The 15639-nt window shown below is 40.7% G+C and overlaps 1 protein-coding gene across 1 annotated transcript in view; it reads left to right on the forward strand.

Moving 5' to 3' along the window:
- The window catches only part of WDFY4 (WDFY family member 4), a 152105-nt gene that overhangs the window by 32426 nt on the left and 104040 nt on the right, over positions 1–15639 (forward strand). The window contains exons 14-20 of the mRNA XM_026110249.2: positions 1258–1351; positions 9101–9315; positions 10119–10228; positions 11233–11440; positions 11758–11834; positions 12547–12765; positions 13800–13984. Coding sequence (XP_025966034.2) covers positions 1258–1351; positions 9101–9315; positions 10119–10228; positions 11233–11440; positions 11758–11834; positions 12547–12765; positions 13800–13984 — 1108 coding nt within the window. The remainder of the gene's footprint in view (positions 1–1257; positions 1352–9100; positions 9316–10118; positions 10229–11232; positions 11441–11757; positions 11835–12546; positions 12766–13799; positions 13985–15639) is intronic.

Raw genomic sequence — 15639 nt, forward strand, 5'->3', positions numbered from 1 at the left:
GGTTGTGGGGGAGATATTATCATAGTGTGTCCCTTTCTCTTGTTTAACATTTTAAAACTCTTTCCCACATTCATGTCAAGTACAAATTTATATGACCTCACTAAAGTCACTGTCGTAGTAAGCATTTATACCAGATCTAATTTTGATTCATTACACAGAAAATATAGCAAATGAGCAATTTTTTTGAAAGTTTTATTTGGTATCTTCCTTGAGGGTGCAGGAGAATTATCTGTCACTGTGTGGCAGTGTGCTACACTTTACTCGCTGCTCTGATGTATCAGCCAAGCCTTCTTGGAAATGGCTAACAGGTGTTAATTACAGACATTACTCTCCTTTAGGTTCCCTCTAAAAGCTTTTTTATGCCCATTCTATTACTTATTCTCTTTGTTTTATACAGCCCATAAAGTACTCTGTGCTTTATTTTTTCTGTCTAATTAGGGCTGTTAGATGTTGCCTTTGCTTCCCTCATGGGATCTATTTGGGCCAGATGTGTTTCTGACAGTGCACATCACAGCTCCAGTTCAGAGGTGCACCCAGAAATGCCGATGCTTCTCTGCACATGCTGAGCTTGCAATGCCTAGACTAGAATTACCACTATGGAGTGGCATCCGCTTAGAGTTGTATCTTGACATCTAGCCTGTGTTATGACATAAGTGGATCTTTCCAGTGGTAATTTTGATGCCTTAGTTTCTTCTTGTGCCTGAATGTGGAGAGGTTTCATATGGCAAGAATGACAATTGGTGGGGAAGTGCAGATATTCAACTTTCTTCTACTGGTTTAGGCAGATTCTGGTCTTAGAAGGGTATGGCGGCATTCTGATTTCATCAGGACTATCTCATCTCTGCTTATTCCTATTAAGTTTAGAAAGTACTAAGGGTCTTGCCTGACCGAAGTTACAAACTGCTTGGAAATAGAAAGTATGGTGCTAGTTCTGGGCTGATGCATCAGAGACTTCTTGTTGGCTGTTTTCTGTACTGCAGGTACCTTCAAAAGTAAAGTTTATTTAAAGAAGCTATTACACGTCTTTGAATCTGCAGGTCCCTGAGACATGAGCTCACGAGCAGGTTACATCCTGTCTTTGTTACTCCAAGAAGGCTTATAGCTGTTCCAGGCCATCTGTATTGTTTGCGTAGCTTCTAATGCTGAACCTGGTAACTGCCAGGAAAGTGTAGTGTTGTACTCTGCTATAACACTGATTTGACCCTCCTTGCTATTGTTAATGATAATATCAAAGTCTTATGGATATTTTTCCTGCAGGTCAGAAATGGGAGACTGTGCCATTGTGCACCCAGGTGCTGTCTGTGTTATTGTGAGGTTGCTGCCAAAGCTGTACAAAGAGGGTCACTCTCAGGTGAGTCTCTGCATATACCAGAGTACCATCTAAACAGCGTCTGCTACTTTTCTGTGGCTTCACTTTTGAGAATTGCTTACTCTTTGCAGATGTGGATACTAAAATTCACATAGTACACTGGCAGGCGGAACAATGCAAATTTCATTGTACTCAGCCAAAAAAAAACCCTCCAAAGGCTCTTGGACATCAGTTTACTAAGCATTTATGTACTTGTCTGATGCAGTGCATGGGTATTGTCCCAGGATACCTGCTGCAGTGGAACAAGTACGGTGTACGTTTTGGTTCCATTATCACTACTGAGTTTGGACACAAGGAATAGAGGGGAGCATGGGAAATAGCTGGGTTTTTTTTCTGAAGCTGAACGGGTTATTTTGTCAGGATGACTGGGGAAAACAAATAAAATAATCCTGACAGGGTGGTTTCTTCTTAGTTGTACCATGATAGGTGAGAGCTGTTGTCCCCTGTGGTTCCCATGCACAAAAGGGATATGCTGCAGTGAACCCAGTTCTTTCCATATGGACACATGTGGGCTTACTTCCAAATAAAACCAGAGCCTTCATGGGAATGATCCATACCCAGTTTTTGTCCTCTTTTGTTTTGGAGCTGAGGTCAACAATGTTCTTGCGCTCCTCCCTCACCCTCTCTCTGTCTCTCTCTCTGTCTGTCTCTCTCTCTCTCTGTCTGTCTCTCTCTCTCTCTGTCTGTCTCTCTCTCTCTCTGTCTGTCTCTCTCTCTCTCTGTCTGTCTCTCTCTCTCTCTGTCTGTCTCTCTCTCTCTCTGTCTGTCTCTCTCTCTCTCTGTCTGTCTCTCTCTCTCTCTGTCTGTCTCTCTCTCTCTCTGTCTGTCTCTCTCTCTCTCTGTCTGTCTCTCTCTCTCTCTGTCTGTCTCTCGTAGTGCTTTGTAGATCAGGTGATAAGGAAAGCGAGGGAGAACTGCCTTGGCTTTAGCGTTCTGGGGTTCTTGCTCCCCAGTATGGGGGGGAGGGAAGGCTGGAGGCAGAGTCAGACTGGGCCCAATAAACTGATTTTTTTTGAAAATCTGGTCCCAAATATGAATATTTGTCACTTTAAACTCTGTGCCTAAGAATGGGGAGACCATTTAACACAGCGTGGTCCTGACCTGTAAGCTTCATCATAAAACAAGTATAGTAATTATGACGTTTGGTTGAAGTCCTGTCCTTGTCCATCTGGCCACTAGTTCTGAAGAAAAGTCTGCTATGAGGTTGCTGCTGCTTCTTTCAAATAAATTATGTTTGGTTAAGGAAATGTTTAAAAACCCTGTCAGTTGGCCAAATTGCACTTGAGAATGGTTCTGCCACTGCTGTTGCTTCATGGGTAGTGTGTATGTGATCAAAAAATGCATTATAGGTCCTACTAGGAAGTGGTGATGGGAAGAGAAAAACAGCAGGCAGTATAGCTGAAGATATAAATATGTGCACTATTATCTGTTCTATGTACCTATGCATTAAAGCTAGTTGCACGCAGACTACCATCTTGGTCTCTGTTTCAAACAGCCCTGTTCTCTGCTTATGCCTTGCTTTTCAGCTTGCCAAAGTCTGCCAAAAACATGTGTGAGCGTAACATCCTTGGGCAGTGGAGGTGAATGGGTTTTGGAGGGCCTTAGCAGGAAGCACACTGATTATCTGTGCCTACACTTGTAGCTAAAGTTGCCCAACTCTGAGACAACACATATTGGTCTCCATATTGGCCTGCAGAAAATCAAATCTGCAAATATACCATCAATGCAAGCAGCATTATTTACTCATTTCCTCTTCATTCATATTCCTTGTAATTCCAGGGAAGCATGGATGACTTCCCTTTATCTTATCTTTCCTATGTGTTTTTTTTATCCGCAACATGGCAGCCAGTATTTGCTTCAAAGCAATCAACACTTATTCCCTGTGCCTCGATGCATTGTGTGCTTGGGTTTTGTTTGCAGTCTTGGGCGGGTTGAGTTCTGATTTCTGTTACATAAACTGTTAAAGCCAGATGGATGACAACAAAGAACAAGCAGAACTAGCCCCTTGAAATTGTTTAAACCATCACTGAAGGATCTAGCAACCAGAAAAACCTGGCCCCTTAGGCCTAATGCTCCATAAGCTTTCAAAGCAGCTTAGGATCTGCCTTGCAGTGTCAGTCCTTCCCTAGACACACCTGTTCTGGACAAGTAAATTGCCCTTGTTCTGTCTGCTCTGAAGTACTTGAATACAGTTGAAGTATAACTAGAAGAATTGAAATAAAACCAGTTTATTCATCCAAAACTATGGAAGGTAGGAGTATAACAAACTGTTGGCATATCCCAAATCTGTGTAGCAGAACCAAGCCGGCAGCTATTAAAATTTTGGTAATTACAGTAATTAATTTCTGAAAAACAAGTAGAATGGTTAATTGGATGAGAGAGAGAATCATCAGGAAAGTGATTGTATTAAAGTTGGCTCTAGAGCTGAGCTATATGAGGGGAAAAAGCATTTCAGACCCTCAGTAGATGGCAGTGTTCTTAAAAATATGAAGGGTTAGAGCACAAATTCCAACTGTCATTCCTTTCTCTCTCCCTTTTTCTTAGTTGACAAGAAATTATTACTGATGATTTTTTTTTAGTATTGCTGCTGTAAATGGAGTTGCCCTAGGTAAAATGGGACTGCTGTTAGGCTGGGTCCTGAGTCAGACTCTAAGTACGAGTTAACCCATGTTCTGAAGTGTTTCATCAAATGAGCTACAAAAAGGTTAGAGGAATAATAGCACAGAGAAACAAAGTGGCTTGAATAAAGTAATGTCAGTAATGGAGGAAGGAATATAATCTGTGTCTCAAAGACTAATTCCTAGCCATTGTTAGCTACAACAAATTAAGAATGTGTGGTTGAAATTTTCATTCCAAGCTAAAATGATCTGAGTATGTCAGACATTGTGTTCCTATCCTCTCTGCTTTTCAGGTCAAGTTTTTCTGTGCGTAAGCTGTATTACCTTCTAATGCCATTGGTATGTTGTCCCCCCTGCCCAGAATCAGTCCAGGTCATCTGCAAATCCTTTGCTTTCACAGAAATGGCATTGAGAAAGCCGTGCTTTTACAGAAACATTAATGGAACTCAATAAAATTGATGTACTTTGATTCTGGTGTGCAGAAATAATATCCATTTCCTGCCAAATTTACTGGTTCTTGGTGACCTTTATCAGATCCAGCAGTGGTGGCCTGTAGTAACGCTGAGTGTGTCAGCAAACTGAGAACAGTATTAGACAGTAAAACAGATGGTCTTGCACTTTTCTTCTGACTATCCAGAATGACAATTAAAAGCTGAGGAGAATAGATTTGTGGTTATATATTGCTGCCATTCGTAGATATGATCAAAAATCATCTGAATGTCAAATGCGATACGAAAATTTGCTAAAAGCCTTGAACCCCCCCAAGAGGCAGTCTTTTAGTCGGTAAATGGTGTGTAGAGGATATTGCTTATGTGCATGCATGTGTCTGGTCCTTCTGCAAACTAAGCCTGTTCCCATCAAACTGCATGCATGTTTCAAAAGCTAAGCGCAAATGAGACAGGTTACCATTCACTTCAGCCGTGAGAGTCAGGACATTCACAGAAGGATGTTTTTGTTGGGGGGGGGGGGGGGGGTGTTGGGTTTTTTTGTTTGCTTTTACGTTTTTTTACTACTTTTTCTTTTGAAAGAAAAAGGTTTGCCCTCTGACATTTGCTTTCCCTGTCTGGCATTTTGGAAGCGTAGCTCTTAGAAGTGTCATGCTTTTTGATTTGTGATGTCAAATGAAATCTCCTAGATGTAACATGGGTGGATAAGGGAAAGGTAAGAACTTCTAAAAAAGAGAATCAAAGCATATTTCAATTCTGTATCATCCTCCTTGCTGGTTTCTGGGCATTTCTTGTGAACAGTGGTAGAAAAATCATCACATCATTCATTCTGTAAATTATCTACTTACAGTGTTGTTAAATAGTATTTTGCTGCTACAGGTGGATTTGCTTGTCTTCTCTATTTTCCTCCCCTAGGCCTCTCATGATGATTTGCTGTCATATTCACTACTGTAAAACTGAAATATTGTGCATCAATGACAAGGGGTTGGGAATTTGTTTTTAAAGGCCTTTTATACCTTTCCCTGTTTTAAATATAGCCGAAAGTAATCCTGACTGCAGATACTAACAGCATAACACTTTCCAAATAGTCGTACTTCTCAAAAAGTGAATTCTTTCTAAACCTAGAAAGTTAGATAAGGCCCACAGAAGGCTGTGTGTCATTTGAAATGTGTCTACCTTTAGACGTTTATTACTGATATCACGGCTAATATAGCTGTTCATACTGTATTGCATTCCTAGACTACTGCAGTGCCCTATCTGAGAACTGCATTCCCCTACTGGGGAATTCCTCAGGGTATTTGGCCAGGGCTTCGTTCCACGTTGGGTTACACTGCTTCGGCTTTGAGAGAGAGGGAGGGAGAAGGGAGCAGAATGCTGGTGGGAGGGGAGGGAGCGGACTGCAAGCAGCTGGGCTGCGCGTCCTGCAGCTTGGGCTGGAAGGGGAAGGTCGGTTCTTTTCCCTGAGCACTTCGCTACAGGCTTTCCTCCAGCCTTGTCACCTGGGGGATTTTTCTTTGTTGTGCCTCTTCTTATTACAAACCAACTTTTTCTTTTCTTTCTAGGCAAAGGTACAGCCTGTCTCCCTGTTCTTTCTCAAGGTTATTTTTGAGCTTTTAGTAGAAGTTTTTGTTCATTGATCAAACCACAGCTTCAGATATTTTCACTGTTCATACAGATCAAGCAATTTTCCTTCTCTGTGTTCTACACTAGACCTGCCCCTTTTACTTGTGCTGTTTCTCTTGCTGTTCATTCTTTAAGAAACAGCCAATTTCTCTGAAGTATCCTAAAATCTCAGAAATGTAACTTAGGTTGGAGAGATAGGAACTCTGCCAAGAATCCAAAACTAGTTATACAGAAGATCATTTTCAACTTCATCTCTTTTTTCATGCAATTGTATCACTTACAAGGTGATGCACAGATGCCTTTCAGCTATCTGATAGACATCATATTGTAGCACTGCACAGTAGCTTAGAAAAAGGAGAAAGAGGCACTGCATTCAGATAACACTGTGAAAAGAAACATAGTGAAACTAAATGTATTTTGGTGAATGACATGTTTGTCAGGCCATCAGAATTAGCAAAAGGATTCTTAGCATTATGAAGAGATTTTGTTGCCTAGCTTCAAATGGTGAAGACCTGATACATTCTCTTGAAGGCAGCAGTGTCCCTGGTATTCATGTGATGGAGGCTATATAGCTTATCTTACACAGAAGTTGTACCAAGGAGAAGCAGATGAAAAGCATGATGGAGACAATGTCACGTGAGACAGTCAAGTAGGCCCTATCTATGTACGTAAGTTCTTGGAAAAGTAGAGACAGTTCACGCAATTCATAGTGCTTTTTTCTTTTTACTTACAAGAAGCACACAGACACCAGTTACATTATAGCATTGAAAAACCCAAATTATACATACAGTCAATAAGGTATAAGGCCAGTGGGTAAGAGTTAATTAGCAAAATATTGTGATATAATCAAAACGTGCTTGCAACTGGGAACTGTTTCCATGTTTTGTTTTCCTGGACTCAAGAATTTCAGCTATGGTAACTCGCTGAATGACTTATTTTTGATAAAACTTCTAAGAAAAAGAACTATGCGAGTAACTCGTTTTCAGAAGTGACCCAAGCTCTTTAGAGCCAATGGGTTTAAAACTCTTGGATGTCTGTCTGCCTTTTGAAAGCAGCATTTAAAATCCAGGGTCACCTGGAGCTTTTTGAAAATGTTATTCTCTATGCCTTGACTTTTTGCATTAATAAAATTCAATTAACATAACACAGATTTAACTAATTTTCTATAAAGGGCTGTTAGCTTTTTAAGAGAGAGGTGCTCTGAGATTGAAAAGTAAGTTTGCTTTTTGCAGTTGCACAAAGAATTAGTGCTATATCAGTCTTTAACCTAAGAAAATTGCAACCGTCTGAAATGGACCCCTGCTGACAGTGGTTCAGGGTACTTACCCATCTTAAACACAGTACAGTCATGTAGAAGAGGAATAACAGTGACATAAATTCAACTACTGAGTTTTGAAAGTATGGGTTCTTAGGGGCAAGAATCTGGGAACTACTTAAGCAGATTAGGCAAATTGCTAGAAGACTCTTTGCCCTGAGACTCTAGTATCAGGCAGAGCTGTGAGCCCAGCTACATTGTAATTGCACATCCAATATCCTGATCTGTAGTGCAAGTAATATGTGTTAGGAAAATCAATGCATGTATATAGGAACACACAGCCTGGTTTCCTGACCACCATTAATATTTCCACTAAAATCCCATTTTACTGGAACTAAGATCCTTGAAAACAGCACAGTTTTTTCAAAACAAGGCCGTACTGATATCGACAGAGTTGCTAAGCTAATGAAAACAATCAATTTTGTGTATTCCATTATGTTTTTATTGGATTTATTTCACTAAGTTTCACTTAGCCAAGATTCTGTCCTTTTGTATTTTTTGATGCTTTTATATATCCAGATCCTTTCCTACATGCAATAGAAAATGGAGTAAAATAACAATCAAAAGATCCAAAAACTTATAAGCAAGACTTTGACATGCCATAGAAATAAGTGCCTCTCCTAGAAGGAGAATAATGTGTATTTAGTCTGGGGTAGGATCTCTGTGTGTAATGACATGTTCACTGGGGAGATAAAAGAAAAGGCTATCCAAAAAAACCTCTTCATTCAGACATAAAAAACTGTATCTGTGTTTACAAAAATGGGTACATATATTGTTGTAATTGTTGCCTGTGAGGCTTTTGGATGCTGAGCACTCTGAAAACAAATTGCTGGTAGGTTTTGAGTTTGTTCTGTAGAGTTTTGAGCTCTTCAGAGTTTGGTCTACATCATGAAAGAGCTGAATCCCTTTTGACACTTAATATGCTAACTTATTCTGAATTTGATGAAATTGCTTTTCATTTATATTATAAATACAAATTCCAAATTCTGTTATAATCTGCATATTTGCCACCATAATTGTTCTTTTCTTTAAAAGAAGAGATGGAGAGCATTTGATCCTAACAAGATTTCTTATTAAATCTGTGGTGCACTGTCACTTTTGTGTAAAATCTATCTAGGTCATTGGGATGGCTCCATTCTTAAGTGGGAGCCAATTGCTCTAAAGATAATTTATCAGAATTCAGAAACTTCGTTAAGACCATCAAAAAACAACAGTGAAGTAAAGCTTCCATTCAGCAAAACATGTAGAGAAGTGTTTAAAGTTAAGCAAGAAGTTTTTAGGATTTTTATAGATAAGAGTTTGTTTTAAAGATATTAAAGCAAAGAGTAGATAAGGTAAGTGTGACTCCCCATGTGCTTAGTGTTAAACACATTCTGAGTTACTGTGCTGGTCTTGGGGCTTATGCCTAATAACCTGCCTTTAGGGGTATTCCCCTCTTCTGTGTGAGGACTGATTGCTGTCCTCCTTCACTACTGTAGTGTTGTGACAGGGGAGCTCAGCTCTGGGTCACTGAGCAGTTACTCAGATGTAGCTATATCCGGACTGTTCAGATGCAGAGTTTTATGGAACAGCAATGCAATTGCACTTGAAACTATTAAAGCAGGTCCTAGAGGCTCCTTTCTGGGGCAGATTTTTACATCCAGAGACCCAGCAATTAAAAAAAAAAAAATCTATCACCACGTACAGTTGTGGTTCCAACCCACTGACCTTGGCTCTGTCTCTGTTTCAGCTTTCTCAGGAAATCCAGTGTGCTGTGGCTGACCATATCCAGTCCCTGGTGAAGTCAGAGAAGAGCCGCCAGGTGATGTGTGGCTCTGGCTTGCTGAGCACTATCATAACTTCCTGTCAGGATGCCCTCCGCAATGAGAGCCACCCACTGCATCTGCCCCTCACTAGGGTTTTCGAGAAACTTGCCTCACAGGCTATTGAGCCAGATGTGTTAAGGTATCAGAGTGCGTTTAATGGAACTAGTTTGGTTTAGTGAGGTCTCACTGCACTAGGACAGTAGTCTGCTTTATAGCTGGGCACTTCATGTAGTGGCCTGATTCAACAAGGCGGTTAGCCATTTGTCTCAGTTAATTGTACTTGCATAATGATAAGGTATATGCTTAAATGACTTATTGAATCAGGTACAAGTCTGTAGTCTTCTACTGCATCATCTCTGTGAGATTGCAAAGCCATTTTCAAATAGTAACTAATTAAGTAATTGCAAAACAAGTAGGATTATTCAGCATTATTCTCCCCTGGTCTTCACAGGGAGAAGCAGATTCATGAAGAGTTGGAGTGACTTTCTCTTAGTCCTGATCCATGTCAGACAGACCCAAAAATAGAAAGTATAGTCTTGTATCTCAATCTGTTGTTCCACCTTGAGGATGTGCTTTCCTCTTTAATGATAATGAATGGTAGTCATGAGAGTACCTGGCTGAGATCAGAGTACAGATAAGATTTGGATATGCAGTGAAAGGTTGGAAGGGTTATTCTATTTGAAAATGGAACAAAATTTCATATTTAAAAGTCCCTAGCTTTTTTTTTTTTTAAGTATTGTTGAAAAATTTAAACCTAGGAATTTTCTTCAGTAGAAAAAACAAAGAAAATGGGTTTCCAATAAAAAAGTTGGTCTCCTGGGGGCTGAGGTGTATTTGCACAGTTGGTATGGCTCCCAAATATCTGGCTTGATTGTTTTCCTCATTTATTTGTTTTTGGGGTGTGTGTGGGGGGGTTTGCTTGTTTGTTTGTTTTTATGTTAGGCAATTTCTTTGGCTGGGAAGTTCTCCACCAATATCTGTGAGGCCCAGCACAAAGACCAAGGTCCTTTCATGTCAAGGGAGTGATTCAGCTGAAGCAGCCTGGAATGAACGTAAGTACGCAATGAACAGCCTGTTCCTGGTACTGTAGTTGGGATTTAAAGGTCTGTGTAATTAAAGGAATTTGCTGTTGAAGTGAGTTGTTCTAAGCCAGTCACAGTGAAAGTGGATTATGTCTAACTTTTAGACCAGGTACTAGGTAGCTGGAAGGGTAGAGCTGCTTCTTGATCAAAACTGAGAGGTGATCTAATGACCAGCATAGATGAAATCATGAGACTTTTGCTGGAGCCAGATGCTGATATAGACTCAAACTTCTCAGGATTGGACACGGAAGTGATCTATAAAAACACTAATCATATTTCACAAAGCAATGGGAGTGTCTCCTGCATTCGGGCCACGTTTTCCCTTTGATTTATAGCTGAAAACAGGGCATGTGTCCATAAAAAGCAGTGCTTATTGTACTTCCTTTGGTCTTCTGAAAGTCTGCCTTGCTCATGTAGGCCATTTTGCATCCCCATCTGTTCTCCATTGTAACATATTTTGTGGGAGCAAGGCAATATTAATACTATTTCACACCAATACTGTTCTCATACCTATGAGCAACCTGATGCAGAATGGTGCAGATTTGGGCCTTAGATGTTCTCTGCAGTCATTTTTCAGATCCACTCCCACGTGCTGGTTGTAAGCCTTCCATTATGGCACAATTGAGTGGGCTGTGTGTGAGAAAAGTGAAGCCCAGGGATCAGGAATCTCCTTTAGTAAAGGTGAATATTATAGCTGCCTGAAAACTCAGAAAATATGTCTGTCTATCATTTCTTTTCTAAGTTCCATCTCTCCTGCCAGCTTCTTATTCTGAGATTCCTTCAGGGCAACATTTTGTTTATTGTTGAGGATTTGTGCAGACTGCTGGGAGGGGTGCTGCAGATGTGTTAGCTGAAGAGTCAGTGTCTCATGCAGTGTTGTTTTTTAGCAGTGGTGAACTAAATATTGGCAAAGTCTGTGGTTAAAAAAAGTACTGGAGACACTGATCTTGTTATGGACCTTATCAATCTTGTAGGTTCAGAAGTCGTCATGGTGGACAATAAAACTGCTCCTCAGACAGCCCTGCCTCTCAGCAGCTCCCCTTGGGTGTCAAAAGGATCTGCACTGGCACTCCAGACTGCGATGAGTCTCATCTCCATGACATCACCACGAAACTTCCAGCTCCGCAACACTTCTTTGGCTCCATCGTTTGTGGAGTTTGACATGTCCATGGAAGGATATGGGTATTGCTCCTGCTGCTGCTTTTCTCTTACGCTGCTTTGCAGCATCTCCCAGGTCTTACTCTAGACACAGGAACTAGTCACTCCTCTCTCAACTTAATCAATCCCTGTGCCCTATTGCTGCCTTCCTTGCAGCCATATTGCCAACCTGTTTGGCCCAGAGAAAGTTTGTTGTTGTCTTGTTGCTGATAGCCTGGCTCTGCTTTGCTACCTTGATTCTTCAGTGGTTGACATGTGAGAAGCGCACAGAATTGGGTCAGTGGTGATCTTCAGGAATGATTTTACATTTCTGCTGAATGGATACTTGCTTGCTTTTGTAGGTGTTTATACCTCCCTACCTTGGCCACTATCATGGGCCCCAGTGCTGAGCAGTCTGTCTCAGGAGGAATCGGCATGGGTAAGCACTCTCTGGCTCACCTATAGCTTCCTGGAAGCGCTAACTCCTGAACCCTGCTGCAGGCATTCAACATTTGTAAGAAATGGCAGCAAATAAGCTGTGTGGTTCAGTACTCTTCCATCTCGGTGACCTAGTCCAGCTCTGAGCTATACAACTCAGACTGCTCACCAAGGTGCAGCATCTGATGCAGCTTAATAGCATGATGTATTAGCATTAGCAACATAAATTTAAAGCAGACTGTGAGAAAAACAGTCTTAACAAGTGAAAGCCACCAGAGTTTAGGGTAATCTCCCAGGGAAGCAATGGAAACTACATCACTTAACATTAGATGGGATTCTCCTGTAGTTTGAAATCTTCACTTAGATGAAGTGAGAAATGGCTGTTTGTGCTATACCTCTTGCTTCCTGAATTTTGTGGACTCTTAGAAGACTTGTTTCCATTTCTGGCTCAATGCTACCCAAGTGATGACCTCTGTAGCATGGAGATCTAGTACTCATTTCTCACCAATCAATTCTAGGTCACTTTGACATGCAGGTACTCTCACATGCAGTCTCTGTAATACTGAAAGTGGGCAGTGAAATCTAATAGAATAGTAGTTAAATTCTGATGTCAGTTCTTACATGTCTCAGCTACAAATAAAACAGCAAGCAGTTTGCTAATATCTGCACAAGGGAATCAGCTTTCTTGTTGCTGTTTTGTTTCCTCCCTACAGGCACCAGAATGTTCCCTCCCTCAAGCGGGCTGACTCTCTCCTCCTGGTTTCTGGTTAACAAGTTCGGTTTGGTGCACAACAGTCACCCACTCCGATTCCTCACTATTGTGAGGCACATGTCAAGAACAGAGCAAGAATTTGTCTGCTTTTCAGTAAGCTTCTCCCCCCAGGACCGTTCCTTTGTTATTTCTACAGAAGAAGTGGAATTCCAGCCACTTGGTAAGGATTTTGTCAGTCAAGCTGCAGGGCTGTGTCCTGTGATCGTCTGGAATGTTTCATTAACAAATTCACTCTGCTTAAAAGTACCCAGAACATTAATGTGACTTTGCATCTTTTCAGTTTTATTCTGGCAGCCTGTTATGGTTGCAATTCTTGGTCATATATCAGTTTTTAAGTTTGCTGTAGGCATTGAGAATTATTTTGTGGCCTGCAATATGTGATAAAACTTGTAGAAGGTGTTCTAGAAATACTCCTGAATGTCAGTTGTATGCCTGTGCACAGCTGTGGGCCTGGACTTGAGCAACCAGTTCATCCCTGCCTGTTCTATGTGGCAGTGGGCAGATCAGGAGAGTCTTGGAGTGCTCTAGCTTCCTAATCAAACAGTTGGTATTCATGCCTCATTTTTAGAATGTTTTTTCTCAGGCCAGCCTATTACTTTTTTTTCCCTTGACGTTTATCCTTTTCTCTGTATCAAGCATAGTAGGTATTTTAAATGTGGTTGTGATTCAGCATTGCAGAGGAGGTTGGGAATGGAGTAGGAATTGTAGCTGGGATTTTTCATGCATCGTTGACGATATGTGAGTGCTCTGATTCCCTTAGATGAAGTTAAAAATCCTAGCTTTCTTCTTTTCATAAAAACTACAAATAAATATACAGAGTTTTATCTTCTCATGAATTCGCTAGGAATTTCTTTCTGTATCACATAATTTAGTGAATATCCTGAGGGGTTTTCTTCTCAGCTTTATCCTGGTTTAGTCTATTTTTGCAGCATACAGGCAGCTAGCAGGTCGTATTTGGGAGTATGACTCATTTTATATGAAGGGATCTTGTGAATTAACCAAGTCTCAGGTCCTGATAGTAGGCCTCCAGGGAATGTTTTAAAAATATTGAATGGAACAGCATCAACTAATGCTGTCCCCACAGACAAATCACGTTCCTTCTGTGTATCACATTTGATAGTTGTATTCCAGAGGCACAGTGACACAGAAGACCTCAAACTTTCCAGTAACTGCCACTTATTTTTGCTCTTACAGACATCATGGAACCTGAGGGCGAGGTCCAAAATCACTCCCTAGTTCCAGGGCAAGTCCAGTTTGGTTGTGGCAAGCTGCTGGTCACTGGCCAGTGGCATCATTTCACAGTGACAGTTGCTAAGGAAGGAAAGAAGAACTGCATTGTGTCAGCATATATAAATGGTCAGATGCTTGGCTCTGCTAAGGTAAAGGCTCTCTGCATAAAACTGTGCCTGACAGCTGATCATTTGTTGTCATTCCCCACCCCCCTTGCCTTCCAATGTCTTTTCAGTGTAAACATGAGAGACCTCAGAGTGGTGATTTGCTTACATAAGATGCACCACACTGCTTTGCACTTGGGTGGAGTCAGAAATCCATGCACATCAGGGAATATTTGTGTGGCTGTTCAGAAGCATGATGTCAGCTTATACTGATGCTTTGAACTAGTAATCTTTTTTCTTTTTTTTCCTTTTTTTTCCTGTTAGCAGATGACCATGGCAATTTTGAGTGGGTAAACTAATCTGAGAATCAGGGTTACCTTGTTTACAGAAGCTCAAGATTATGTTCATGAAATGCAGTTGTGCCCTTAGGCCAAAATTTTCTGAACTGACTAGTAATTTTGAGGATCTCTCTATTTACACCCATGAATGGGTAATTTTCAGAAGTTCTCAGCTATTAAAAATATATATGTATACATATACACACACACACATATTCCACTAAGGTGTGTCCAGCAGAAAACACACAACTGAAGGCAGTTTGGCTTTAGGCTAAAATCTGCAAAGGTGATTAGTGATCTAGGGTGCCTCCATTCTGGGGGTAAGGCCTGGAAAGGGAGGGAAGATCAGAGAGAAAATAAGCTTCTGTGACTGGTCAGCCCTTTGCAAGAATCCCAAGGTGAATGGGATTTCCTCAAGCATTTTAGCTGTCTGTGGGCTTGTTTCAAGCTGCCACCTATTGAACTGTCAGTTCAGATGAGTCAGTGGTCTTGCCCACAGGCACTTTAACCATTTGGAGACAGATGGTCCTCAGGGCCCATTGTTATTCAGTGGATGAGATAGCTCTTGCATTAAAATCATACTTCTTTTTTTTGAATTAATAGGAAATACAGAGGAAAGTTTCGGGTAAGAGGCACTTGTAAATTCTAACCGTACCAGCTCATGAGTTCATTGCAAATGTTGCAGTAGCTCCTGTTTCCCCAAGTGTCCCATTTCCTGCAATCTTGTTGCATAAGAGTCTCTGCTCTCACATGGAAAAATCATGAATTAAAGATTTCTCAGGCTGCTTGAGAAACCGCGAGAAAGCAATCTGAATGCACATGAAAGGCTCAGATGCATGAGAAGACAAATGAGAAGAGCCCCTTGTTTATAGTACTATCATCATCATGCTCATGGTTTTGAAGCTAATCTCATATTATTTCTGAGACTTGTTTTATGGGCTTTGAATGCTTCAGCTTGGTAATGTTGAAAATGTATTTTTTTTTTTTAATAAGAGACTACTTTTATTAGTTGCAACTTTGGTCTCTTCCTTCCAGCTCCTATATTTCAAATCAGTCTTGACGCATGCAAAGCTCACTTGTGTGTTTTATACTTCCCAAGTAAAAGCAACCTGTTTAATTCCAAATATTCTCTTTCCCATACTTGAGAAAAATGATCTGTCTTCTAAATGCCTTTTGGGACCTATATCCATTTCAAGAATGAAAATTTAATTTAATTTGCCTTCCTTCAAATGAGACAAAGTCATCAATAAAACTAGGTCTAAGCATTGCAATTGATTAAAGAATTCACAGCAAATGTATTTAACATATAGTGAAACAGCTCATAATAAATAAAACAAGCGTTTAGTAAATAAAAGACGGTCC

Source organism: Dromaius novaehollandiae, chromosome 6, assembly GCF_036370855.1.
Source record: "Dromaius novaehollandiae isolate bDroNov1 chromosome 6, bDroNov1.hap1, whole genome shotgun sequence".
Taxonomy (NCBI): Eukaryota; Metazoa; Chordata; class Aves; order Casuariiformes; family Dromaiidae; genus Dromaius; species Dromaius novaehollandiae.